The following is a 24,799-nucleotide window of genomic DNA, read 5'->3' as shown; positions in this document are numbered from 1 at the left end:
ATGCCAGAAAGTAGGGTCACCGCCAAAGTTGGAAGCTGGTTGTGTGGGGCCCAAGGTAGAAAGCAGAGCCCAATGGTGTGTGGACATTTTCCCCTCCAAGAGTATGAAGTGGAAAGATGCCACTCTCATACCAGTGTATATAAGTCTGTGACTGTGTATACATGAGTGTGCATATGTGAGTTTCTCTATCAGTGTGTAAAGGTGTGAATCCGAGTGTGCATGAGTTCGTGTGTCAGTGTTGTGTGTAAAAGTGTGATGGAGTAGGAGTGTGTGATGTGACGGTGTTAGAGTATGTGTCATTTTGTGTGCGCCTGAGAATATTTGAGCATGAGTGTGACTGTGAGAGTGTGTATCAGTATAGGTGAGTGTGTGTTAGTATAGATGGGCCTGTGACAGTGTGCTCAGTGTGTGATTGTGTGTTAGAGCGCGCGAGCACAGCCCCGTGCCTTTGGGGTCGCCTTGCATTCCAGAGCAGCCAACCGTGCCTCACGAGGGTGACTCACAGAGCTCTCAGTTCAGTCCCGAAATGCCGTGGGACAAACAGAGGGGAAGATTCAAAGTAGGGGTCCGACCCTCAGGTTGCTCAGGTCCCTGATGGGAGGTCCCCCGCGGCGGCTCGGATGCCTACCCTGGCCATCCAGGCGGGCGCGGGGGCGGTGGCGCCAGAGCCGGAGGGTCCGGGCAGGCGGAGGCTGGAGCCGCTCGGCGCTGAGTGCGTCGACTCTCCGCCGGCTGGAGAACCACTCGCAGGGACTCGGGAGGGGGCGGGGCGTGAAACCCCCGGTGCGGCCCCACGCCCAGCGTGCCTGTCCTCTCCTTGCCGCACCTCGCGGTGTCGCAGCCTCGGAAAGATGGAAACGTAGCTCTCGGCCGGCTGGCTTTCCGGCCTGTGCAGCTGCTTGAGCTCTGAGCACATGAGTGACCGGACCCTGGCACCAAGAAAAAAGCGCACACATCCAATGAAAACAATAATTTATTTAAATAATCTCTTCATATTGTAAAATCAACATTAAGAGCATGTTGTTTTCATAATAAATAACCCCAAAATACCTTTCATTTCAACAACAAAGACTTTAGGATACGATAAAACAAATCCAAATCAGTAGCTTAATTTAACTGAAACGTTTTTAAAGGAAAAAATAAAAAGGAGGGGTTGCCGAGGTCACTGCTAAACTGCAGTTTTCACAACTGGGGGTTTACAAAAAAGTCTGAAAAGATGGGTATTTTTATACAAATAAATCAGTGGGAAAATACGCACAGACACCTTTATTTACAAACTCTGTGTCCAAGTCCAGGCTAATAATCCTGAATAGGTTTTAAAAAAGATAATTTAAACACATTTTTGCAGTGTTCACATATTAAAAAATCATTTTTTTTCAACATCAAAATGAGGTCATCCGCAAAGGCACCTAAACTTTTAAAAAAATAAAAATAAAAAAACTCCACTGGTGATGGATGAGGAGAGAGCTGAGGGAGCGCTCCTTGGGGAGCACGGTGGGGGAAGAGAAGGGATGGGGGCTCCGAGGGCTGGGAACTGCAGGGAGTAAAGTGGCCAAGGGTCAAGGGGCCACGTAGGGGAGGGCGGGCAGGCGGGACCGGGAGGTCAATAACTGCAGCGTCCGAGCTGAGCCCAGGGGCGGGCGAGGAGAAAGAAGCCTCAGAGCGCCCGGGAAGCCTCGCGCGCCTGGGAGGCGTCCATCTCCCGAGACCCAGCTCTCAGCCCGGGGCGAGGAAGGCGCCAGACAGGCTCACCCGGAAGGGAGGGAAGGCAAGTCAGAAGCGGGGCTCGAAACGGCCGAGACCCGGGGCTCAGGTCAGAAATGCGGCCTTTTAGGGAGGCCTTCGCCAAGCTGCTGTCAGGTTCCCCCGAGAGAGAGGCCCGCTTGGTGGCCCCGGGAGGGAGCAGGCCCTGGAACGGGCCACTGCAGGTCGCAGCCTCCAGGAGAGGTGGGTGGCGGAAGCGGGCCGGGAGGAGAGAACCCCGGCTCGGGGTAAGCACTGAGGATAACTCGTCTCTGCTCTCAGTCTCTGGCGAGTTCTCCCTGGGGTTAGAAAATCGTCCCCGCGCTCACCGGGGCGCCCCCGCCGCCGTGATGGTGGTGGTGGTGATGCGGCTGCGGGGTCTGAGTGGGGTGCAGCAGCGGCGCCGTGGCCTGCAGGTGTGAGGTGGATCCCGAGGCCTGGTGGTACCATGGGTAGTTGCCCAGAAAAGCCGAGGCCGCGCTGCTTGGGCTGGAGCCTGAGCTGCCCGCGCCGCTGCCGCCACTGCCCGGACCGCCGCCGCCCGCCATCCGCTGCGGCGCACCGAAGTCCCAGGAGGCCGGCGCCGAGATTGGCGGCGAAGCACAAGGTGGAGAAGCGCTGGCCCCAGGGTGCTGCTCCGAGGGAATCTCACCACTTTTCCACATCTTCTTGAACTTGGACCGGCGGTTCTGGAACCAGATTTTGACCTTTGAGGAAAAAGACCTGAGCATTAGTGGAGGAACCTAGTCTTGGGGCAGTAGGAGTTCGAAGAGGAGAAAAAAACAGCAGAGAAAAACCGCCGGCTAGAGGTGGGCAGCTAGCGCCCTGGAAGCGGATCACGGGCGACGGCCTTTGAGACTCTGAGGGTTCCTGCTCCCTGGGGAGGTACTTGCCAAAAGGCCAGGACTGCTGGTGTACGTGCACTGTGATGATGGTGACAGCGGGAGGGTGAGGAGGGCCAGTTATTTCACCCGCTTAATCAGTAGCGAGAGGTACGGGATTTCTGTCCACCGGGTCCCTTTCCTTCCCTCCCACGAGGCGGCCCCTTGGGGGTTTTCAGCTTTGGGCCTAGAAGCTTACTTAGGGCCGCTCGAGGCGTAGGCCTGGAAATCCTTAAAAGTACTTAAAGTGAGCTTTTAAAAGCATTGTCCTGAACCCGCCTGCTTCCCAGCCATCTCAGGCCCGCGCTCTCCTCGCCCCCACAGGGCGCGAGCCCCACCTGAGTCTGGGTGAGGCCCAGAGATGCCGCCAGCTCGGCTCGCTCCGGCAAGGCCAGGTATTGAGTCTTTTGGAAACGCCGCTGAAGAGCCGCCAGCTGGAAACTGGAGTAGATGGTGCGGGGTTTCCGGACTTTCTTTGGCTTCCCGTTCACTATCCGGATTTCAGGCTCAAGGTCCTCCTTCTCTGCAATGATACGGAATTGTGAGAACCGCGCAACCCAGGGGTCCTGGAGTTCCCGCGCTCCTAGAAGGCCCGGAGGGGGGACTTGGCTTGAGCCAGGAGGTGGGTGCACTGAACTGTGGCGCCACGGGCAGGCGCAACTTTGCAGCTTGCGGATCGGAGCCGCCACCGACCCCGGGAGCTGAACCCTCCAGGGAAGGGGGAGACAAGTGCACACCCAAGAGAAAGAAGCAGGTGGCAAGGAGATGCCCTTATGAGGCAGGCGGAGCACGCCCACTTGGCCCTTGAGGCCACCAGGTCCCACCAACGGAGAGAGGGAGGTAACCGGCGACCTGCGGCAGATTGGAGGCTGGGGAGGGTAAAGCGCACAAGCGGGCGGTGAGCAGGCAGCGTGAAAATCCAGGGCTTTAGACGGCCCCCCGCCCCGAACACGTTTACCCATCCATCCCATTAACTAGACCGACTCGACACTCTTGACTCCAGCGTTATGCATACCAGGCTCGTTGTTGGCTGGGGACGAACTGGTTCCATAGGGAGCGTAGGAGGTGTAGGCGGCGGTGTAGCCCAGGTCGTAGCTGCTCTTGGCGGAGTAAGGGACATTGTTGAGACCGCTGGCTTGGTACTGGTAGGAACCCATGTGCGCGAAGGGCGAGCCCCCGCCGCCGCCGCCGCCCGCCGGGTGCTGCTGGTTGGTGTAGTAGCTGCTGTCGGTGGCGGTGGACACCGGAAGGGTGGGCGACTCCTGGGGCTTGTGGAGGCTGCTGCTGCTGCTGTTGTTGCCACCCGGGCCGGCGCCGCCGCCGCTCGGGGGCTGCTGGTGCTGGTGGTACGTGCTGGAGGCGGCGATCTGGGTCGAGTGCATATCAGCCACTAGACTGTCAAAGACTCCAGTCATCCTGGCCCGGGACGGGAAAGAGCAGAGGTGGCGGGCGTGCGGGGGAAGCCAGGCGCCTCCTCCGTCTCTCCCGGTCCCCTCCAGCAGCCAATGTAATTACGGGGGTGGTTGGGGGGAAACAAGAAAGGAGGCAACCGTCTAGGCGCCTCCTCCTCCGGGGAGGCGATCACTGTGCGCTGCTCGGGACAGCTGCTGGTCGCATCCTCTTTCGGCCTCTGGGCCCTCTCGGCTCTTTGCCCAGCGCGAGCGCGGGCTCGGGCGGGGGGCGGGCAGTGAAGGGGGCAGGGGTGGCTGGGCCGGGTCGGGGATCCGGGAGGCGGGAGCAGGTGAGCGGCCCTGAGCGGCTTTACGATTGTCTGCCAGGCGGGCTCCTGCAGTGTGGGCATTTAACACTCGTCACGTGAGCGCTGGCGACGTCACCTAGCAACAGCCAATCAGAAGCAAACGGCCGCGGAGCTCCGGGAACGCCCGGCCAGGGGGCGGGCGTCACATGGTGGGCGCTGTGGCTGCGGCTGCGGCTGCAGCGGCCCCGGGTGCAAGCAGACTGCCGCTGAATGTGAGCAGCGAGGCAAGGGGTCGAGGTAGCGGGAAGTCAGGGTGGCCCGCAGCAGGAAGATAGAAGGCGTGGAGACAGACTGGCGTTTTGCCTCAGAGGAAGAAGTGGGGTCCCCCATCCCATTCTGTGTGCAAGTGCCAGTTCCAGTGATTCGTACTTTCATGTCCGAGGTCAGTTTTCAAACACATTAAAGTACATCGGTGCCCAGAGTCCAGCTAGCTCTATCTCCACTTTTCCTCGAAGTGTCTGGCACTTACTCTTGTTAGCCACTCGGCACTTGACATAGTCAATTGATTTAATTATCCACAAACCACGTGTAATGCCCGCTTCCTAACCAATCCGCAGAGATATTAGGACAATTAATTAGATAATATTAAAACGGGTTTTCCTTGTTGCTTGAAAGAGAAGCTACATAAACTTAAAGGTATTATTGCTAATAGTATATTTGAAACCAGTTTCCCTGGTACTTTCCCGACACGCGAGGCTCTGAGTAATTACATATGTTTGATAAGTAAATGACACCCTGAAAGCCATCCCGAGGACTTCCTCCTTCGGGTGAGAAGGTTCACCAGTTGGCCTTGAAAATTCGATGCTGTTGCGGAAAAGGAAATAGGATAATAGGTGAGATTATAGATTTATCAAGTAGATACTGGATTTATCACTTCTCTGTAAATTTAAAACAAATATAAAAAGTTTTATCTGGTTTGTTGAATTTAATCCTGTTTTACAGTTTTGCATTTTGGGACCCTGTTCTACTCTGTCATTGCAATTTTTTCTTTTCATTCTCCTGTTTTTTAAAAAGTCGGAAAGGGCAACTTCCTCTGTCTCTATAACCTTGTAGTGGGAAACCTTGGCCCGACGGTGATGGACGGCAAGACTTGCTGGACTCCCATGTCCGAAGATCCTGCAGCAGCGCTTGCTTTGTGGCGCCACCTGGTGGGCAGTGTGCGAGGTTACCGGGGGCGGGGTAGACGGTCTAATCACGCCCAGGCGCCAGCCTCTGAAACCCCCCAAAAGAACAAAATAGTAATTAAAAGCCACAAAATTGTGCTAGTGCGCACCATCTGAAGCACCCTTTCCTAAAGACCTAACATGTCGCTGAAAGAACTTGTTACAACAACTGTCTGATAGAAAACAAGTTGATACCTTCAAAAATATGATCTTTGGTCTTCTTCCCCAGAAAAAGCAAGTGTGTAATTAAAACTCCAGCATTCACGCAGAGGAATAATGAGATAGGTAATGCGCCTTCAAGTCTACCTGGATTTAGTTCCCAGCTTTTTTTTTGGTTAAGGAAGGCCCCTAGATGGAAAGAGCCAGCTTATGAGAAAAGGTTGGAGGTGGAGCTCACCCCCACCTACCTGCATTGCTATTCGGTTCTCTGCCTACTTTGTAGGCCTCAGCTGCAAAACTAACCTCTTGATACTGAAACATGATTGCCTTTTGGTGTTTTTTTGTTCGTTTGTTTTTGTTTTTTTGAGACGGAGTCTCACTTTGTCACCCAGGCTGGAGTGCAGTGGTGCAATCTTGGCTCACTGCAACCTCCACCTCCTGGGTTCAAGCGATTCTCCTGCCTCAGCCTCCTAAGTAGCTGGGATTACAGGCGTGCGCCACCACCCCGGGCTAATTTTCGTATATTTAGTAGAGACAGGGTTTCACTATATTGATCAGGCTGGTCTCGAACTCCTGACCTCGTGATCCCCCCGCCTTTTGGTGTTTTGACTTCAAATTCCAACTCTTTCTTTCTGTCACCACGGTGGGGGCTGCTTTGACCTAATATAGAAAAAAATTCCCTGAAAAAGAGATTTTAAAAAATCCAACCTCCTGCCAGACGCGGTGGCTCACGCCTGTAATCCCAGCACTTTGGGAGGCCAAGGTGGGCAAATCACCTGAGATCAGGAGTTCGAGACCAGCCTGGCAAACATAATGAAACCCCATCTCTATTAAAAATACAAAAATTAGCCGTGCGTGCTGTTAGGCGCCTGCAATCCCAGCTTCTTGGGAGGCAGGAGAATCGCTTGAGCCTGGGAGGCAGAGGTTGCAGTGAGCTGAGATCATGCCATTGCACTGCAGCCTGGGTGACAGAGCGAGACTCCGTCTAAAAAAAAAAAAAAAAAAAAAAAAAAAAAAAGACCATGTCTTTTTCTCTCTGTTCTTTGTTCCCACCCTAAATATGTTCTCCAGGCTTTTTCATGGTGGCAAATTTGTTGTATTTTATTTATTCAGTAACTTCCATTAATTAGCAGCCCAAAGTCTATATCAGCTGAGATCTGGAAAATGGTATCTTTCTGGAAGGAAATGACTGGAGCCCCACTTTATCTGGAAAACAAGGGATTGTGTACGTGGGGCAAAGGGGGGCAAAGAAGAGACCAGAGGCAATGAGCAAGCAGGGAGAGTGTGAGGGAGGGGGAGAGGGAGGCAGAACCCACGACTGCATTTGGAGAATCAAGTAGAGACTTGAGGTATGAGTTCTGATAATTTGAACACAAATCTGGGTTTAGCCAAATTATCCGATTACTGCATCACAATGTCCAAACAGTTTGCTTACTTTGGTCTAAAGTCAGGGAAGCAGTGGCAAGGGAATTGACAGTTTTGTTTACAGTCAGAGTGATGCCCATCTCCTTAGTGATATGAGTGAAGGGGAGGCTTAATGGCCGGGCGCAGTGGCTCAAGCCTGTAATCCCAGCATTTTGGGAGGCCGAGACGAGCGGATCACGAGGTTAGGAGATCGAGACCATCCTGGCTAACACGGTGAAACCCCGTCTCTACTAAAAAATACAAAAAACTAGCTGGGCGAGGTGGCGGGCGCCTGTAGTCCCAGCTACTCGGGAGGCTGAGGCAGGAGAATGGCGTAGACCCGGGAGGCAGAGCTTGCAGTGAGCTGAGATCCGGCCACTGCACTCCAGCCTGGGCGACAGAGCGAGACTCTGTCTCAAAAAAAAGGAGGGAGTCTTAAAACGAGTTAGGGGAAACACTGGTGCTTGAGGGCGGCCAGCTACTTCTTCTGCCCCAGGGCACCTTCTTTCCCCTTCTCCGTTTTCGGATTTCTCTGACTTCGGCATTCTTTTGCTCCGCAGGAACCTAGAAAATGGTGGGGGTAAATAAGGGGAGGGTCAAGTTTCTGCTCTGGCCTTGCGTGTCCCAATCCCATCGCTGAGACTTTCTTCTGCATTGGAACGCTTGTCCCAGGCTGTCGCCGCGCTGCGGGGTCTCCCCTGCGCCAGGCAGGGATGGAATCATCATTCTCATTGTACAGAAGGACACTGAGGCTTGAGAACGGAAACGACTTCTTTTGAGTTGGGTCCCCCTCCCCCCTTGCCAGGCAGCAGCCTTTCTCTGTTGCCATAGCACAAATCACAAGGGTATTTATGTAGTAAGCCTTAGTTGAGCAGCTCCAGGTCTCCATAAGACGGCGAGCTGGAGACGACAGGTCTGCGCTTTGCTCTCAGCCCCTTGCCCCACCGCTAGCCTGGGGCAGGATTCCAGCCTTCGCCTAGCCCTGGGCTTTGCCTCTGCAGGGCTATCGGGTGTCCTCCGCTGCACAAAAAGCCAGCCCAGTTGGGTATTATTGGGGAGAGGATGCCTCCTGCCGGAAGGGAGCGAGGGTGGGCGCCCGGGTGCCCTCAGTGCGTGGCGGGGCCAGGCCCATTTTCACTCTCCTTCCCCCACCGGGGGTTGGGGGCCGCACGCGCTGCTGCTCCTACTCCTCACAGTCTCGTCGAGGGTCCCGGAGACGCGGGTTTCCGGGCCTCTGGTCCAAGAGGCAATGCCAGTTTCGGTACCTTTGTGTTTTCGCTCCCGAAGTAGTAGCTCTAGGAACCCGCGCTTTCGAATTCCTTTGGGGTTTGTCCTAAAACTCAAAGACGTTGGAAGAGGGCGGGGATTTGGTTATGAGAACCTCACAGCTCAGCCTTTGCGACCAAACCGGCAGTGCTTTTGTTCTCACTTCATTGGCTAATTGCAGATTCTTGGGACAGCTCTGGCCGGATCCTTTCGCATTGCTGGTCTCCTCAGCATGATTTTCCCCTGCGGCTCCAAGGGCAGCCTCAAGGGACTCCGGGAGCCATCAGCTATCCGTAGCCCCTGGGACCGGTAGGCAGACGGGACCCCTGACTCGGGATCTGCGTCCTGAGATGTCACATTTTTTCTTTTCCTGCATGGACCTGGCGAGAGGACACAATGGAATCACTCTTGGGGGGCAAAGACTCCGCCTGTGCAGGGAATGGGTGGGTCCTCTGGTCTCCGCTGCCACGGCTCCCCGGCTCAGAGGTTGTCTCGGGTTTCCACCATTTGAAAAATTATTATTACCATTATTATTTCGAGACGGTGTTTTGCTCTTGTTGCCCAGGCTGGAGTGCAATGGCGCGATCTCAGCTCACCGCAGTCTCTGCAACTGAGGCGATTCTCCTGCCTCGGTCTCCCGAGTAGCTGGGATTACAGGCATGCCTCATCACGCCTTTTTTTTTTTTTTTTTTTTTTTTTTTTTTGGTATTTTCAGTAGAGACAGGGGTTCTCCATGTTGGTCAGGCTGGTCTCGAACTCCTGACCTCAGATGATCCTCCCATCTTGGACTCCCAAAGTGCTGAGATTACAGGCCTGAGCCACCGCGCCCGCCTATTATTATTATTTTTAAGAGTCAGAGTTTCACTCTCTCACTCAGGTTGGAGTGCAGTGGCGCGATCACAACTCATTGCAGCCTCGAATTCCTGGGCTCAAGGGATCCTCCTGCCTCAGCCTCCAGAGTAGCTGGGACCACAGGCATATACCACCATGCCCAGATAATTTTTTTATTTTGTAGAGACGGGGTCTCACTATGTTGCTCAAGCTGGTCCCAAACTCCTGGCTCAAGCGATCCTGCAACCTCGGCCTCCGAAGGTGCTGGGGCTGGGATTACAGGCATGAGCCACCGCTCCCGGCCCACATCTTTGGCTCGACACTCCCTCCTGGCTCCCGAGCTTGAGAGTCTCAGTCAGCCATTCCTCTTCCACCTGCCTCCAGGCACTGTCCTCCAGCAGCGTGCAGTCTAGTGCAGAGAACGACTGCCTGCGTGTATTTACTGAGCGCCCAGCGTTCTGCCAAGCCCTTTACCTCCGGCATCTCACTGACTCCTGGGAATCGTCCTGTGGGGTGGGTACAATATCACGCACATTGAGGAAACCAAGGCCTAGAGCCAATCACATGCTTACGGACGCGCAGCAGTGTCCGACCTCGGACTCAGATCTGGGCCACAGAGGCAAGGCCGCTGTCGTTCTGGGCTGTTTCTGGCCAGAGGACGCGAGAGAAGGCGGCACCACACTTACCTCTCCCGGGCCTGGTGCTGCCAGCTCCGCGGAACAGACGGGAAGGGGCATTGGCCGTCCTGAGGGCGACCGCGCCCCTTCCTCCCCAAGGAGCGTCCTGGAAGGGAGGTTCCCCTGGGAGAGGAGGAGGCGCGCCTGGCTGCACAAAGGGTAGCCCCGGGAAGATTCCCGAACAGACTCGAGCCTCTGCGGAGAGGGCGGGAGGCGGGTGCCCCCTGGCTTGGCACGTAAATCCGAGCTTGGGGACTCGATGTTTTGTTCCCGCTGGGATTCCGCCCGGAGTTATCTTTGCTCCCTGCTGGGGTGTAAGTAAACCTCAGGAGCTTGAACCGGAATCATCGGACGGATACTCGACGCTCTCAGCCGTGGCCTTTCCGCGGCGCAGGGCTTCTGGTGCTTTCAGACCCAGTTTCGCCTGTTGCCTTCCAGAACTAACAGACTCTCGTCAGGTCCATTTCACTTTATTGTCTGTTCAACGGTTAAAGCAAAGAGAGTGACAGCTGGGGCCCTTGATCCGGGAGGGCGCCCTGTATGGAGCGAAGGGTGGCCCAGGTTCTGAGGCACACTGATCCGGTGGCCTAACTGTGGGATCCCAGCGCACAGGCCCCGAAGGCAGGCCACCGGTGGTTGAGCTTCCAAGGGCGAGAGAAATTCATTCCCCTTAGACGGTGAAAAGTTGCCACATCACCGTGTCCAGGTCCCTCCTCCTTTCCCCACCGCCCCCGCCCCCTCCAGGAACAAAAGCTCAGACCGCTGAGATGTTCACTTTGCACTTTTGGCAGCACTCACATTGACATATGAGAAGAGTGCAACAAGGTTTGTTCTCAATCCGAAAGAAAACAATCTCAGAGAACACATGGACACAGGGAGGGGAACGACACACACTGGGGCCTGTCAGGGGGTGGGGGTGGGGGTGGGGAGCAGGGGTAGGGAGAGCATCGGGAAAAATAGCTAATGTACACTGGACTTAACACCTAGGTGATAGGTTGACAGGTGCAGCAAACCACCATGGCATACATTTACCTATGTAACAAACTTGCACATCCTGCACATGTACCCTGGAACTTAAAATTTCAAAAAAAATGAAAAAAAAAAAAATCTACGAGATTTCCCACCCCTGAACTGAGGACCATTTGTGCCCGGCGTTCGTGGGGGTGCCGGGAGGGGGCTGTGCGTGGGGGGAGGCGGGGGTGGGGACTGAAAAAGGAGGGTAAGGGTAGCCGGGAGGGGAACGCCGCAGGGGTGTTGGACCTCGGGTCTTCCTCGTGTCTGGTGTTGATTGGCTCCAGCTGTCAGGTTGAAACCACAACTCCTCCCCTAAGAGCTGCAGGGGTGAACCCCTGTGCCGGCCCTAGGTGTTCTCAGAGTTGGGTTGTCAGTGCAGCATGCTTCTGGAACTTTCAGAGCCTCGCAGGCCTTAGATCCTAGTTAGGCCCTTTTCACTTTAGTGTCTATTCAGTGGTTAAAGCAAAACACACACACACACACACACACCCCACCACCACCACTATCACCACAACCACCAAACGGGAGAACTAGGAAGGAAACGTCTGGAACTCAGAGAGTACACTTGGGCACAAAATTCCCTTCTCTTCGACAGAGTCTTTCTTTCCACTGCCTCGTCTTAGAACAAAAGGGTTGTGCCACCTCCTATGGATGTGAAGAGGATGTGCTGACACGTGTGCTCGGGAGCCAGACTTTGTGGTCTTGGGGGAAAGGAATGAATATTTCTGTGCTTCGTCGTTTGCATCTATGGAATGCGGGTGATACTGAGCTCTTCCTCGTGGGATTATTGCCTGGAAATACACCGTTGTATGTTCATCGCCTCCAGGTTTACCGCGAGACTCGGCATTCTCGGGCCTCAGCTGAATGGGTTTTAAACTGCGGAGGGAGGCCCAGGTGGAGAGGGTGTAGGCCCACTTTTCTCACTCGTGCCTAAGCAGGCCTTGTCCTGGCGGCAGCCAAGGTGAAGGCAGACGCTGTTTCTGGGATCCAGTGCACCAGACCAGGCCAGGGGATTTGGGCGTGGGCCTCCGTCCGAGGCGGCAGTGGGTGGTCCAGGGGCGTTGTGAAGCGGTCAGGCACTGTGCATGGGGAAGTGCAGGGCCCTCCTGCAGCACTGAAGTTTGGAAGGCCAAACGCTACCCCTAACCCGTTTGGCCTTCCAAAGGACTGCCCCATTCAGTAAGCGGGGCAAAGTCCCGCTGTGGCAAGCTTCTCCGTAGTCTCCCTGTGTGCTACACCTGGGCTGCTTCTGCTCGCTACTTTGAAAATGGAGATGGGAGCAGAGGGAAGAACCTTGCAGGTTATTCACAGGGAACTGACCCTAGGCGGTATAGGCTCAGTTATTGTTTGCCGTATGTCCGATTGTTTGCATGTACTTGTGCACACGTTTTCAAATGCATAAAACCCTATGCATGTTTCAAATGTGTAAACACGTAAGCATTTTTATTTGTATTTCTATTTCTTTTATTTATTTATTTTCTTTTGAGAAGGAGTTACCCTCTTGTTGCCCAGGCTGGAGTGCAATGGTGCATCTTGGCTCACTGCAACCTCTGCCTTCCAAGTTCAAGTGATTTCCCTGCCTCAGCCTCCCGAGTAGCTGGGATTACAGGCGCGTGCCACCATGCCCAGCAAATTTTTGTGTTTTTAGTAGAGATGGGGTTTCACCATGCTGGCAAGGCTGGTCTCCAACTCCTGATCGCAAGTGATCCACCTGCCTCGGCCTCCCAAAGTGCTGGGATTACAGGTATGAGCCACTGCGCCTGGCCAGCATTTTTATTTTTTAGAAATCTTTTCTTTCTATGTCAGTAGTTACAGAGCAATCATTTTCTTCTTAAGGAGAATGAGGAAGGTATCATCACTTATTTAACTATCTTCTTTGCCTTGTCATCTAGATGATTTCCAATATTTACAAACAACACATGAGTGAATGTCTTCTGAAGAGCTTTACCCACGTGTTCAATTACATTTGTAAACTAGAATCCTAGTAACTGAATTGTGTGTCAACATTTTAATAGCTACCACTAAGCTCCCCTGAAAAAACAAGCAATTTAAGCTCTATACTCATTTCTCAGCACTCTCACCAAGAATATTAGGAATCTTCAGTATTTTTTGAATATGATAGGCTTAAAATAGTGCCATATTTTAACTTGCAAAGCCTTTACATTAGTAGAGTGTGGGTGTTTTTTCTTTCTTTTCTTTTTTTTTTTTATTGAGGGGGTGCTCTGCTGTATTTTGTCCAGGCTGATCCTGAACTACTGGGCTCAAATGATCCTCCTCCTGCCTCAGCCTCCGGAGTAGCTGGGACTACGGGCATGTGCCATTGCATGCTTGGCTTGTGTTTTTATATAGGCATTTGATTTTCTTGATTTTCTTCTGTGAATTACCTATTTCTGTTCTCTGCCTATTTTTCTGTTTTTAAAAAATTGATTTACGGGAAATCATTACATATTTTGGAGATTAACTCATTATTGTGTTTATAGTCAATATTAATTCCAAGTTAATTGCTTCTCTTTTACTTTTGTTTATCCTCTTTTCCAGTTCAGAGATTTTAAGTTTTGTATGGTCAAATATGTGACTCTTTTTTTTTTTATGCCTTCTGGGCCTTCAGGTCATGATTATAGATGCCAATACTTTATTTTTTTTGAGACGGAGTCTCTCTCTGTCACCCAGGCTGGAGTGCGGTGGTTCGATCTCGACTCACTGCAAGCTCCACCTCCCGGGTTCACACCATTCTCCTGCCTCAGCCTCCCTAGTAGCTGGGACTACAGGCGCCCGCCACCACGCCCGGCTAATTTTTTTGTATTTTTAGTGGAGACAGGGTTTCACCATGTTAGCCAGGATGGTCTCAATCTCCTGACCTCGTAATCTGCCCGCCTCGGCCTCCCAAAGTGCTGGGATTACAGGCGTGAGCCACCGCGCCCGGCCTATAGGTGCCAATACTTTTAGATGTTAATACTTTTAGAGTTAATATATACAGTGGTTAAAGTATGGGCTCTAAGCTCAAATCCTAACTTGGCTACTTGCTAACTGTATAAATTAAGGAAGGTTATTTAACTTCTCTGTGCCTCAGTTTAATGTTTAATCAAACAAAACTTCATTTGGACTACTGACGGATAGTTGTGGAATGGATCAAGTGTTGTCTCTCCAAATCAGATTTTTTGAGAATGTGGCTAAACCACTCCCTAGCCCCCCTTGCACTTATGTGTAACCATGTCATTCAATCCAAGACAATGGAACATGAGTGGAAGCCATGTGTGCCTCTCCCGGGACAGGACCTTTTAGACAGAGTTGAGACTCCTCTCTCCTCTCTTTTTCCTTCTGCTGTCCGGAACCAGCTTCAACTATGCAGATGACATGGCCCCAGAGGCTCCTAGAAGCCCTAGGGGACTCACCGCCTAGGGGAATCTTCATCACTTGTTTGGAAGGTTATCTGACCAAGAAATAAACTTCTTAATTTTAAGATACTGACTTTTCTTATATTTTAAGATACTGACTTTTAAGTATACATATGTATGTATATATATGTGCCACGTGTGTGTGTGTGTATGTGTATATATATATATATATGGCAGCTTAGCTACTATAACTATTACAATGACCTTGAAGTCAGGATGCCATGACTTCATTAGGAAAAAATTACAGGAAAAAGTCCAGAACATCCTTTACCTGTGAAAATCAGATAAATGGGAAGCCAAGCACAGACCTGAAACCATTTGATTCCTAGGTGCATTCAGTCCATGAATAGAAAGGGGCTAGCAGCACAGCTGGTTGTTATCCTTAGGAACATAAGTCTTAAATGATCATTACTGGGGTTCTGGCAGATCTAAGCCCCAGTCATATGCATTTCCTTTTAAAGGTGATGGATTGCAGAAATTTTGTCACCCTGCCACATGGGACCCTCCCCTCCATGTCAGTGTCACTCTTGCCTTGGGCACATGCTTATTATGCTTAGGAGTTGTCATGGGGTGATAAGCCAACTTTCTACTTTAGTCTTTTTTGGACGACAGTGCCTAGGATAATGGAATGAACAAGGGCAAAGGCAGCACAAAGACAAGAGGTACTAATAATGAAATAACTTCAAATAGGAAAAAGAAAAAAAAAACAAAACAAAGGAAACTTCACACTAAAAAGGCCCAAATGGCTTTCATTTGAGGAAAGTATACAAACTTCAGTGAATGAACTTTGGAATGTCATTTTGGGCCATTTCAAGACATTGTTTTTGCCTATTTCCCAGTCCTCAGTTGTGTACTCCTTGCCGGTGTTACTAAATAGCTAAGTTCTGAATTGATGATGTGCTTTGGTTTCATTTAGAACTGAGCACAATTGATCACCACATTCCAGAAAAGACTGAATACTAAGGAGCCACACCAAGTCTTGTGTAAGACAGTGATGACACCCAGTGGTCATTTAGGGTCTTCATTTACATTGACCCAATTCATAGTAAAGCTAACAAATTGCACATACTAGTATACAAAAAGTGCTATGTATGTGTGACAGCTGTGAGGGAAGGGGCAGCTAGACTTTACAGCCCTGACTGTTGTATCCTTGTAGTTTCATCTTGGGCAGTTCTTTTTTTTTTTTTTTTTGAGGCAGAGTCTTGCTCTGTCACCCAGGCTGGAGTGCAGTGGTGCGATCTTGGCTCACTGCAACCTCTGCTTCCCAGATTCAAGTGATTCTCCTGCCTCAGCCTCCCCAGTGGAATAGCTGGGACTACAGGCATGCACCACCATGCCTGGCTAAATTTTGTATTTTCAGTAGAGTTGGGATTTCGCCATGTTGGCCAGGCTGGCCTTGAACTCCTGATCTCAAGTGATCTGCCTGCCTTGGCTTCCCAAAGTGCTCAGATTACAGGTGTGAGCCACTGCACCTGGCCTTGGGCATTTCTTTTTTCTTTTTTTTTTTTTTTGAGATGGAGTCTTGCTCTGTCACCCAGGCTGGAGTGCAGTGGTGTGATTTTGGATGACTGACTGCAACCTCTGCCTCCCTGGTTCAAGTGGTTCTCCTGCCTCAGCCCCCCGAGTAGCTGGGATTACAGGTGCGCACCACCATACCTGGCTAGTTTTTGTATTTTTAGTAGAGACAGGGTTTCTCCATGTTGGCCAGGCTGGTCTGGAACTACTGGCCTCAGGCGATCCGCCACTTCAGGCTCCCAAAGTGCTGGGATTACAGGCATGAGCCACTGTGCCCAGCTGGGCATTTCTTACTATGCAATTACCTTCCCTGGTTGAACTCAGTAAAGGGTTTCACTCTTATCTCTATTATACTTTTGATACTCTGTCATAATCCAAATAATAGCTGCTGGAATCCTGAGATGTTTAAACAAGGTTTTACTTAAGTCTTGGGATAACAAAAGGGAAATAAACATCAAAAGTAACCTGTACCCAGATGGCCAAATACTGTAAACTCTGTTGGTATGAACCATGTATTTATTGTATGAAATATCCCCATCACATAGGGGGTGACTGAAGGGAAAAAATGACATATAAAAGACTTAAAGGGTAAATGAGAGTTAGCTAGGTAAATAGTTGAGAGAAAGGCATTGTAGAAAGAAGGAAATAGCATGTGTAAAGTTCTGAGTCTGAAAGGGACATTTGAAAACCTGGAAGAAGGTGAGCTGGGCCGGACCACAGTGAATGAGGAGAGCATGTACAGTGGGGCTGGCAAGGTAGGCAGGGAATACATCACGTAGGACCTAATAGATTTTTGGCCCAAGAACAATAGAAAATTCTAAAGGTTAAAAAAATTTGGCCAGGTGCGGTGGCTCACACCTGTAATCCCAGCACTTTGGGAGGCAGAGGTGGGTGGATCATGAGGTCAGGAGTTCGAGACCAGCCTGGCCAACATAGTGAAACCCCGTCTCTACTAAAAATAGAAAAATTAGCTGGGCATGGTGGCGTGCGCCTGTAGTCCCAGCTACTCAGGAGGCTGAGGCAGGAGAATCCCTTGAACCTGGGAGGCAGAGGTTGTGGTAAGCTGAGATTGTGCCACTGCCCCCTAGCCTGGGCAACAGAGTGAGACTCCATCTCAAAAAAAAATAAACTTTTAATTTTGAGATAATCATAGATTCACATGTAGTTGTAAGACATGATAAAGAGTGATCCTTTGTATCCTTTCCGCAATTCCCACAGTGGTTGTGTTAAGTTATAGTGCAAATCAACAAAGTTTTTTGTTTTTTTTTTTTTCCAGGAGATGGGAGTCTTGCTATGTTGCCCAGGTTGGACTACAATTCCTGGGTTCAAGTGATCCCCTTGACCCAGCCTCCCCAGTAACAGGGACTATAGACATGCGCCACCATACTTGGCCTACAACAAGGATATTGACTAATCTATTCTCTATTCCTATAATTTATCATTTCAATAATGTTATATCAGTGGAATCTTATAGAATGAAAGCTTTTGAGATTGGCTTTTTTTTTTTCTTTTTACTCAGAGAACATAATTTTCTGGAGATTTGTCTAGATTGTTGTATGTAACAATAATTTATCCTTTTTTATTGTTGAGTAGTATTCTGTGATATTATATCCCACTGTTTGTTTAACCATTTACCCATTGAAGGACATCTGGATTGTTTCCAGATTTTGATTATTATGAATAAAGCCACTATAAACACTTGTGTATATGTGTTTGTGTTAACACAAGTCTTCATTTCTCTGGGATATGTGTTTAGCTTTAATGCTGAGTTTGAGGTATCTCTGTCAGTTAGCTACTTCTGTGTCACAAGTTACCCCAAAACTCAGTTACTTCAAACAATAAGTATTTCTTATTATTTGTATGTCTAAGCTTGCTTATATGTTTGTGGAGGGCTGACTGAATTGGACGCTGGCTTGTTTGGAATGGCCTCACTCACATGGCTGGCAGTTGGTTGGCTGTTGGCTGAGGTGACAAGGGTCACTGGGCCATCTCATCAAGTAGCAGGCTAATCTGCAGGTGGCCTGCAGTGGCAGGGATCTGAGCAAGAGGAGAAACGTAAGATACCTTTTGAAATCCACGCTTGGAACTTGCACATTGTCACTTCCACTGTATTCTACTGACCAAAGCAAGCCATGAGGTCAGCCCGGATTCAAAAGGGGAAGTGGACTCGTGGGGACAAACTCATCCTGGTTTGCTCACGATTTTGCTGGTTTCAGCACTCTAGTCCTATGTGCCAGGAAACCCCTCAGTCCTGGGCAAACTGGGATAGTTAGTCACCCTAAGCAGATGCCACCTCTTGGTGGAAAGAGCAGCAAAGTCACATGGCCAAGGGCGTGGTTATAGGGGGAGATAAAGAATTGGGACATTTTTACAATCAATCTGCTGCAATGCTTATGAGATTTCCAAGCAGAAGTATCAAGTATCATTTAGCTCTTAGTAGACAGGTCCATCTGGAGATAAATTTGGCTTATATGTAAGTGATTATCTAATATTTATTGAGCAATTAAATGACAGATGCTAATGCAATAAATCACTAAATTTTAATTCTGACAAATTATTAGGAAATATGTATTATAGAAGTTTAAGATATTGTTTCTCAAGATAAAAAGAAAGCAAGATAAAAGGAAATTGATGGTTAGAAATAAACATAAAAGAAACTATCGAATGCTGATATATGGCCCCCTAATGCAGCCATTGGGGGCTAATTAGCATAGGGAGACTATCCTGACACACCTTGATGAGGTTCTGATAGAGCCTGAAAATTGTTAATATTTAGAATAGTGAGTCTTGACTAATTCAGGAAAGATTGGAGTATGTTCAGCATTGCTCTGCCTGACATGATAATGATGTCATCACAGTTTAAATGGTTAAATGGCTTTCTATCACTAACAGCAATGTTTCTCAAATTGGGGCCTGGAGATACCTGGGGCCACACTGTTTTTGCAAGAATTATATTCCAGGTTTTTGCTTCAATAACAAAAAATTAATGTAAGTATGCCCTGGATCATTTGGATGACTACATTATAACAGTTCTGTCATATGATTTTAGCATTCATATTTGTGTTAATAATAAAATTTGGGCCAGTAAATTCCACAGGATGTTATGGTGTGCAGTAAAAAATAAAGATGTGGCAAATTGCTCAGAGGAGAACTTTGCATAGCGCAAGATACAACAGGCAGGGTGAACTCAAAAGGATCTTCTAGTTGGTTAAAGCAGCATGTCTATAGTTTCAGCTACTTGGGAGACTGAGACAGGAGGATACTTTGAGTCCAAGAGTTCGAGGCTACAGTAAGCTATGATTGTGCTTTGTGCCACTGCATTCCAGCCTGGGCAACATAGCAACATTCTATATCTATTTTATATATATATATATATAAGAGATATATGAGACTACCTTCATATATATGTGTGTATGTGTGTATATATATGTGATATATGAGACTACCTTCATATGTGTGTGTGTGTGTGTATATACACCTCCTTATCCTTTATATAGCTTATACCTACTTGCCACATTTATCTATAATTATCTTTATTATATATAGCTCCTTTATATATAGGAGGTAGTCTCATATTCTCTTTGAACATTGATACATTCAGTGGATTCTGTCTTTGTATAATTTACAGCAGTTTATTATTATTAAAGGCAGCAGCAAATGCTCAACGACGAACTTGTTTCCCATTTTCAACAATAGGTTATTTATGCCGGGTGCGGTGGCTCATGCCTGTAATCCCAGCACTTTGGGAGGCCGAGGTGGGCGGATCACAAGGTCAGGAGTTTGAGACCAGCCTGACCAACATGGTGAGTGAAACCCTGTCTCTACTAAAAATACAAAAATTAGCCAGGTGTGGTGGTGTGTGCCTGTAATCCCAGCTACTCAGGAGGCTGAGGCAGGAGAATCGCTTGAACCCGGGAGGCAGAGGTTGTAGTGAGCCGGGATTGTGCTTCTGCACTCCAGCCTGGGCAGCAGAGTGAGACTCTGTCTCAAAAAAACAAAAACAAAAACAAAAAACCCCAAAACACAAAACAAAAAAACCCACAATAGGTCATTTATTTATTTATTTATTTATTTTTGAGATGGGGTCTTACTCTGTCACCCAGGCTGGAGTGCAATGGCACAATCTTGGCTCACTGCAACCTCCACCTCCAGGGCTCAAGCGATTCTCCTGCCTCAGCCTCCCAAGTAGCAGGTTATTTATTTAATACAGATTTCATTAATGATCAGTTATAAGTATTAAAAACATAATTTAAATCTGTTTAAGCAGAATATAGAATTTATTGTCTAGGGGTTCATCTGGATTCAAGCAAAGCTAGGTCCAGTGACTGAGATAATGTCATCAGGATACAGACACTTTCTCTTCGGCTTTCTGCCACTACATAAAAGAATCCACCCTTCCTCCAGTTTTCAGTAGCTGCTTCCTTAATTTTTTTTTTTTTTTTTTTTTTTTTTTTTGAGACGGAGTCTCGCTCTGTCGCCCAGGCTGGAGTGCAGTGGCCGGATCTCAGCTCACTGCAAGCTCCGCCTCCCGGGTTCACGCCATTCTCCTGCCTCAGCCTCCCGAGTAGCTGGGACTACAGGCACCCGCCACTTCGCCCGGCTAGTTTTTTTGTATTTTTTAGTAGAGACGGGGTTTCACCGTGTTAGCCAGGATGGTCTCGATCTCCTGACCTCGTGATCCGCCCGTCTCGGCCTCCCAAAGTGCTGGGATTACAGGCTTGAGCCACCGCGCCCGGCCCCTTAATTTCTTTAGAATTTTCATTTGTTGTGTCTTCAGTGTCCAGAATTCTACTTATAGTCTACTCAAAGCAATTTAGACTTTCTCTATAATCCTTCTCCAAATCCTGGTAGCGTGTACCTACTGGCTACATTTGACTGTAATTATCTTCTCACACTGTTCTTCCAATATATACATTCTATTCTATACATTTCCCTCTCAATCTGAGCCAAAATATCTGGGGCACTGCGGCAAACTCACAGGGGTGACATGGGATATTTTCAAAATTCAAGGAAAATACAATGATACCATACAAACTAAAACTATATAGCTTGAGGTAATTCATAGTTTCAATAGGAGATTACAAAACAGTCTTTTTGATGACATATCTTTGTGGTATGTCATCATATTCAGCACAACTATGTTAAAGGCAAGTAGCATGTGAAAATCAATGTGGAGCAGGGAATAAGGGTAGTGGTTCCAAGGTTTGAGAAGTAGTACAGGGCTCAACAGGTACACACATTCCATAATGATGCAATTCTGTTATTTAACTGTGATGAAATATGAATATTATCTATTCTTTCAACTCTGTATTCTTTTTTTCAAATGGCTAGTAAGTTGTTAGGGTTTAAATACTTATTAAATTGTTTGGCTATAACTACAGTCATGTGCCACATAACAATGTTTTGGTCAACAATAGGCAACATACACGATTAATCTTATGTTTTGTTCATTACAGCCCTTAGCATTCAAAAATCATGGCTAATGTTGTTAGTAAGAGCCACATTGAGTGATCGACCCAGAAAAAAGATTGAAAGTGATTGGGCCGGACGCGGTGGCTCACGCCTGTAATCCCAGCGCTTTGGGAGGCTGAGGCAGGCAGATCACGAGGTCAGGAGATCGAGACCATCTGGCTAACAGGGTGAAATCCTGTCTCTACTAAAAATACAAAAACAAAATTAGCTGGGCATGGTGGTGGATGCCTGTAGACCCAGCTACTGGGGTTGGGGAGGTGGGAAGCTGAGCCAGGAGAATGGCATGAACCCTGGAGCTGAGAAGCGGAGCTTGCGGTGAGATGCAGTGAGATCTCGCCACTGCACTCCAGCGTGGGCGACAGAGTGAGACTCTGTCTCAAAAAAAAAAAAAAAAAAAAAGATTAAAAGTGATGATTAAGAACCGGCCGGGTGAGGTGGCTCTTGCCTGTAATCCCAGCACTTTGGGAGGCCAAGGCGGGCGGATCACCTGAGGTCGGGAGTTCGGGACCAGCCTGACCAGCCTGACCAACATGGAGAAACCCCGTCTCTACTAAAAACACAAAATTAGCTAGGCATGGAGGCACATGCCTGTTTCATTCCAGCTACTTGGGAAGGCTGAGGCAGGCGAATCACCTGAGCCTGGGAAGCAGAGGTTGCGGTGAGCCACGATCGCGCCATTGTACTCCAGCCTCGGCAACAAGAATGAAACTGCATCTCAAAAAAAAAAAAAAAAAAAAAAGTGATTAAGAACTACAAAAGTGCAAAGTCAGTGATAATGTTTGTTTATCAGGCAGGCATGTCCCATTCCACCATAGCTATGATTTTGAAGAATAAGAATAACTAAATGATGGAAGCTGTTAAAGTATTTGCTTCACTAAAGGCAATGGGATTAACACAAATTTGAGAAGGGTCCTATATCAGATATGGAGATACTTCTAATGACCTGGATTGAAGGCCGCACACAGAAGCACAGAAGCACATCCCTCTCAGCACCATGACCAACACAGCCAAAGCAAAAAGTTTGTTTGCAGTGATCAAAGAAAAGCCTGGACCTCACTATGATGTTGAATTTACTGTTTGCTCTGGGTGGTTTAAACAATTTCAGAATTGTTATCCATTACATAATGTGAAAGTGAGTGGCGAGTCTGTGAGTCCTGATGTGAAGACAGCTGAAGAATTTTTGGAGACTTCAGATAAACTGATTGCGGAGGAAAATACTTGTCAGGGCAGACTTTCAATATAGACAGAACTCTTCTGGAACGGATGCCTAACAGGACTTTCATCTGCAAGGACGAAGGTCAAGGTAATACCAGGTTTCAAGGCTTTTGAGCACAGGATAACAGTCTTGCATGGGGACAATGTTGCAGGCTACAAATTGAAACTCTGTGTGTGTGATCTGGCACAGTGAGAGCCCCAGGAACTTCAAGCATATCTTTTATTTTATTTTATTTTATTTTTGAGACGGAGTCTCGCTCTGTCGCCCAGGCTGGAGTGCAGTGGCCGGATCTCAGCTCACTGCAAGCTCTGCCTCCCGGGTCTATGCCATTCTCCTATGCCTCAGCCTCCCCAGTAGCTGGGACTACAGGTGCCCGCCACCTCGCCTGGCTAGTTTTTTGTATTTTTTTTAGTAGAGACGGGGTTTCACCGTGTTAGCCAGGCTGGTCTCCATCTCCTGACCTCGTGATCTGCCCGTCTCGGCCTCCCAAAGTGCTGGGATTACAGTCTTGAGCCACCGCGCCCGGCCTCGAGCATATCAATAAGCTCCCACAGGCCAGTATACTGCATTACTCAATAGTCATGAGTCCTCTTCCAGGATTCTCTCCTGAATTACTATGCCAGTAGAATGGAGAAGTTCTGTTTGGAGGATTATGAACTTTCCAAGCTTCTGCTTATTGTTTTTTAGTTTATTTTGTTTTTGAGACAAGGTCTTGCTCTGTCACCCAGGCTGGAGTGCAGTGGTATGATCTCGGCTCGCTGCAACCTCCACCTCTTGGGCTCAAGCAATTTTCCCACCCCAGCCTCCTGGGTAGCTGGAACGACAAGTGCAAGCAACCACACCTGGCTAATTTTTGTGTTTTTTTTGTAGAGACGGAGTCTCTCACCATGTTGGCCAGGTTGATCTTGAACTCCTGCCCCAGCCTCCCAAAGTGCTGGGATTATAGGCGTGAGCTATTGCTTACTGCTGATAATGCTCCTGCACATCCTCCTTTTATTTGCGCTCTTCATCCCAACATCAAAATGGTGTTTCTCTCTCCAAATACCACCTCTTTGATCCAATGGATCAAGGAATTACAGCAGCTTCTTTTTTTTTTTTTTTTTTTTTGAGATGGAGTCTCACTCTGTCACCCAGGCTGGACTGCAGTGGCGCCATCTTGGCTCACTGCAACCTCCGCCTCCTTGGTTCAAGCAATTTTCCTTCTTCAGCCACCTGAGTAGCTGGGATTACAGGCGTGCGCCACCACATCTGGCTAATTTTTGTATTTTCAGTAGAGACAGGGTTTCGCCATGTTGGCCAGGCTGGTGTTGTACTCCTGACCTCGTGATCTGCCTGCCTTGGCCTCCCACAGTGCTGGGATTACAGAGGTGAGTTGCCATGCCCAGCCAGTTATAGCAGCTTTTAAAGCCCACTACCTGAGGAGGACCTTCTTTCAGGCTATTGCTGCAACTGAAGAGGACCTTGAGAAAACAATTATGCAATTCTGGAAGGATTACAACATCTATGACTGCATTAAGAAGAATCTTGCTTGGGCTTGGGGTGATGTCACCAAGGAGTGTATGGATGGCATCTGGAAGAAGAGACTCAAGAGATTTGTCCATGACTTTAAAGGATTTGCCAAGGATGGGGAGGCTGCAAAATCAGCAAGGCTGTGGTTAAGATGGCAAATAACTTTAACCTAGGCGTGAATGAGGATGACAACATTGAGGAGCTCCTAGAGGTGGTTCCTGAAGAATTGACTAATGAAGAGTTGTTGGAAATGGAAGAAGAACGTGTAGCTGAATAAGAGGCAAGAGATAGGAAACCGTAGGAAATATAAAACAAGAACTGCCAAGAAAATTCACAGTGAAGGGTTTAGCAGAAGCTTTTGCAGACCTCAAAAAGCTCCTTAAAAGTTTGAAAACAGGCTGGGTGCAGTGGCTCACGCCTATAATCCCAACACTTTGGGAGGCCAAGGTGGGCGGATCACTTGAGGTCAGGCGTTTGAGACTAGCCTGGCCAGCATGGTGAAACTCCATCTCTACTAAAAATATAAAAATTGGTTGGAAGTGGTGGCAGGTGCGTGTAAGAGATTTCAGTTACTCGGGAGGCTAAGGCAGGAGAATCGCTTGAACCCAGGAGGAGGAGATTGCAATGAGCCCAGATCACACCACTGCACTCCAGCCTGGGGAGCAAGAACGAGACTCTATCTAAAAAAAAAAAAAAAAAAAAAAAAAAGTTTGAAAACATAGACCCTAACATGGAAAGGTTTTCATTAAGAGAGAGGAATGTCCATGGTACGTTACCTGCTTACAAGCAAATCTA

General features: G+C 48.7%; 2 protein-coding genes across 2 annotated transcripts in view; both read right to left on the bottom strand.

Annotated features, from left to right (window-relative positions):
* Positions 1–24,799, bottom strand: part of SLC25A12 (solute carrier family 25 member 12) — a 671,031-nt gene that overhangs the window by 338,192 nt on the left and 308,040 nt on the right. The gene's annotated exons all lie outside the window — the stretch shown is intronic.
* Positions 1,255–4,397, bottom strand: DLX2 (distal-less homeobox 2). Its single transcript, XM_050751359.1, has 3 exons — positions 3,640–4,397; positions 2,963–3,147; positions 1,255–2,450 (listed from the first exon to the last, which is right to left on the bottom strand). Exons 1-3 carry the CDS (start codon positions 4,037–4,039, stop codon positions 2,049–2,051), a joined length of 987 nt encoding a protein of 328 aa, XP_050607316.1. The 5' UTR covers positions 4,040–4,397; the 3' UTR covers positions 1,255–2,048.

This window comes from Macaca thibetana, chromosome 12 (genome assembly GCF_024542745.1).
Source record: "Macaca thibetana thibetana isolate TM-01 chromosome 12, ASM2454274v1, whole genome shotgun sequence".
NCBI lineage: Eukaryota > Metazoa > Chordata > Mammalia > Primates > Cercopithecidae > Macaca > Macaca thibetana.
Note: the sequence above shows the minus strand (reverse complement) of the source record. Positions and strands in the feature narration are given on the sequence as shown.

Bases quoted from the DNA above. Each gene is read 5' to 3' on its own strand.
- DLX2 (XM_050751359.1), bottom strand. From the start codon at position 4,039: ATGACTGGAGTCTTTGACAGTCTAGTGGCTGATATGCACTCGACCCAG. The intron at 3,148-3,639 runs GTATGCATAACG...GTATCATTGCAG, and splicing joins CCCAGCCAACAACGAGCCTG to AGAAGGAGGACCTTGAGCCT. The intron at 2,451-2,962 runs GTGGGGCTCGCG...TTTTCCTCAAAG, and splicing joins TGGGCCTCACCCAGACTCAG to GTCAAAATCTGGTTCCAGAA.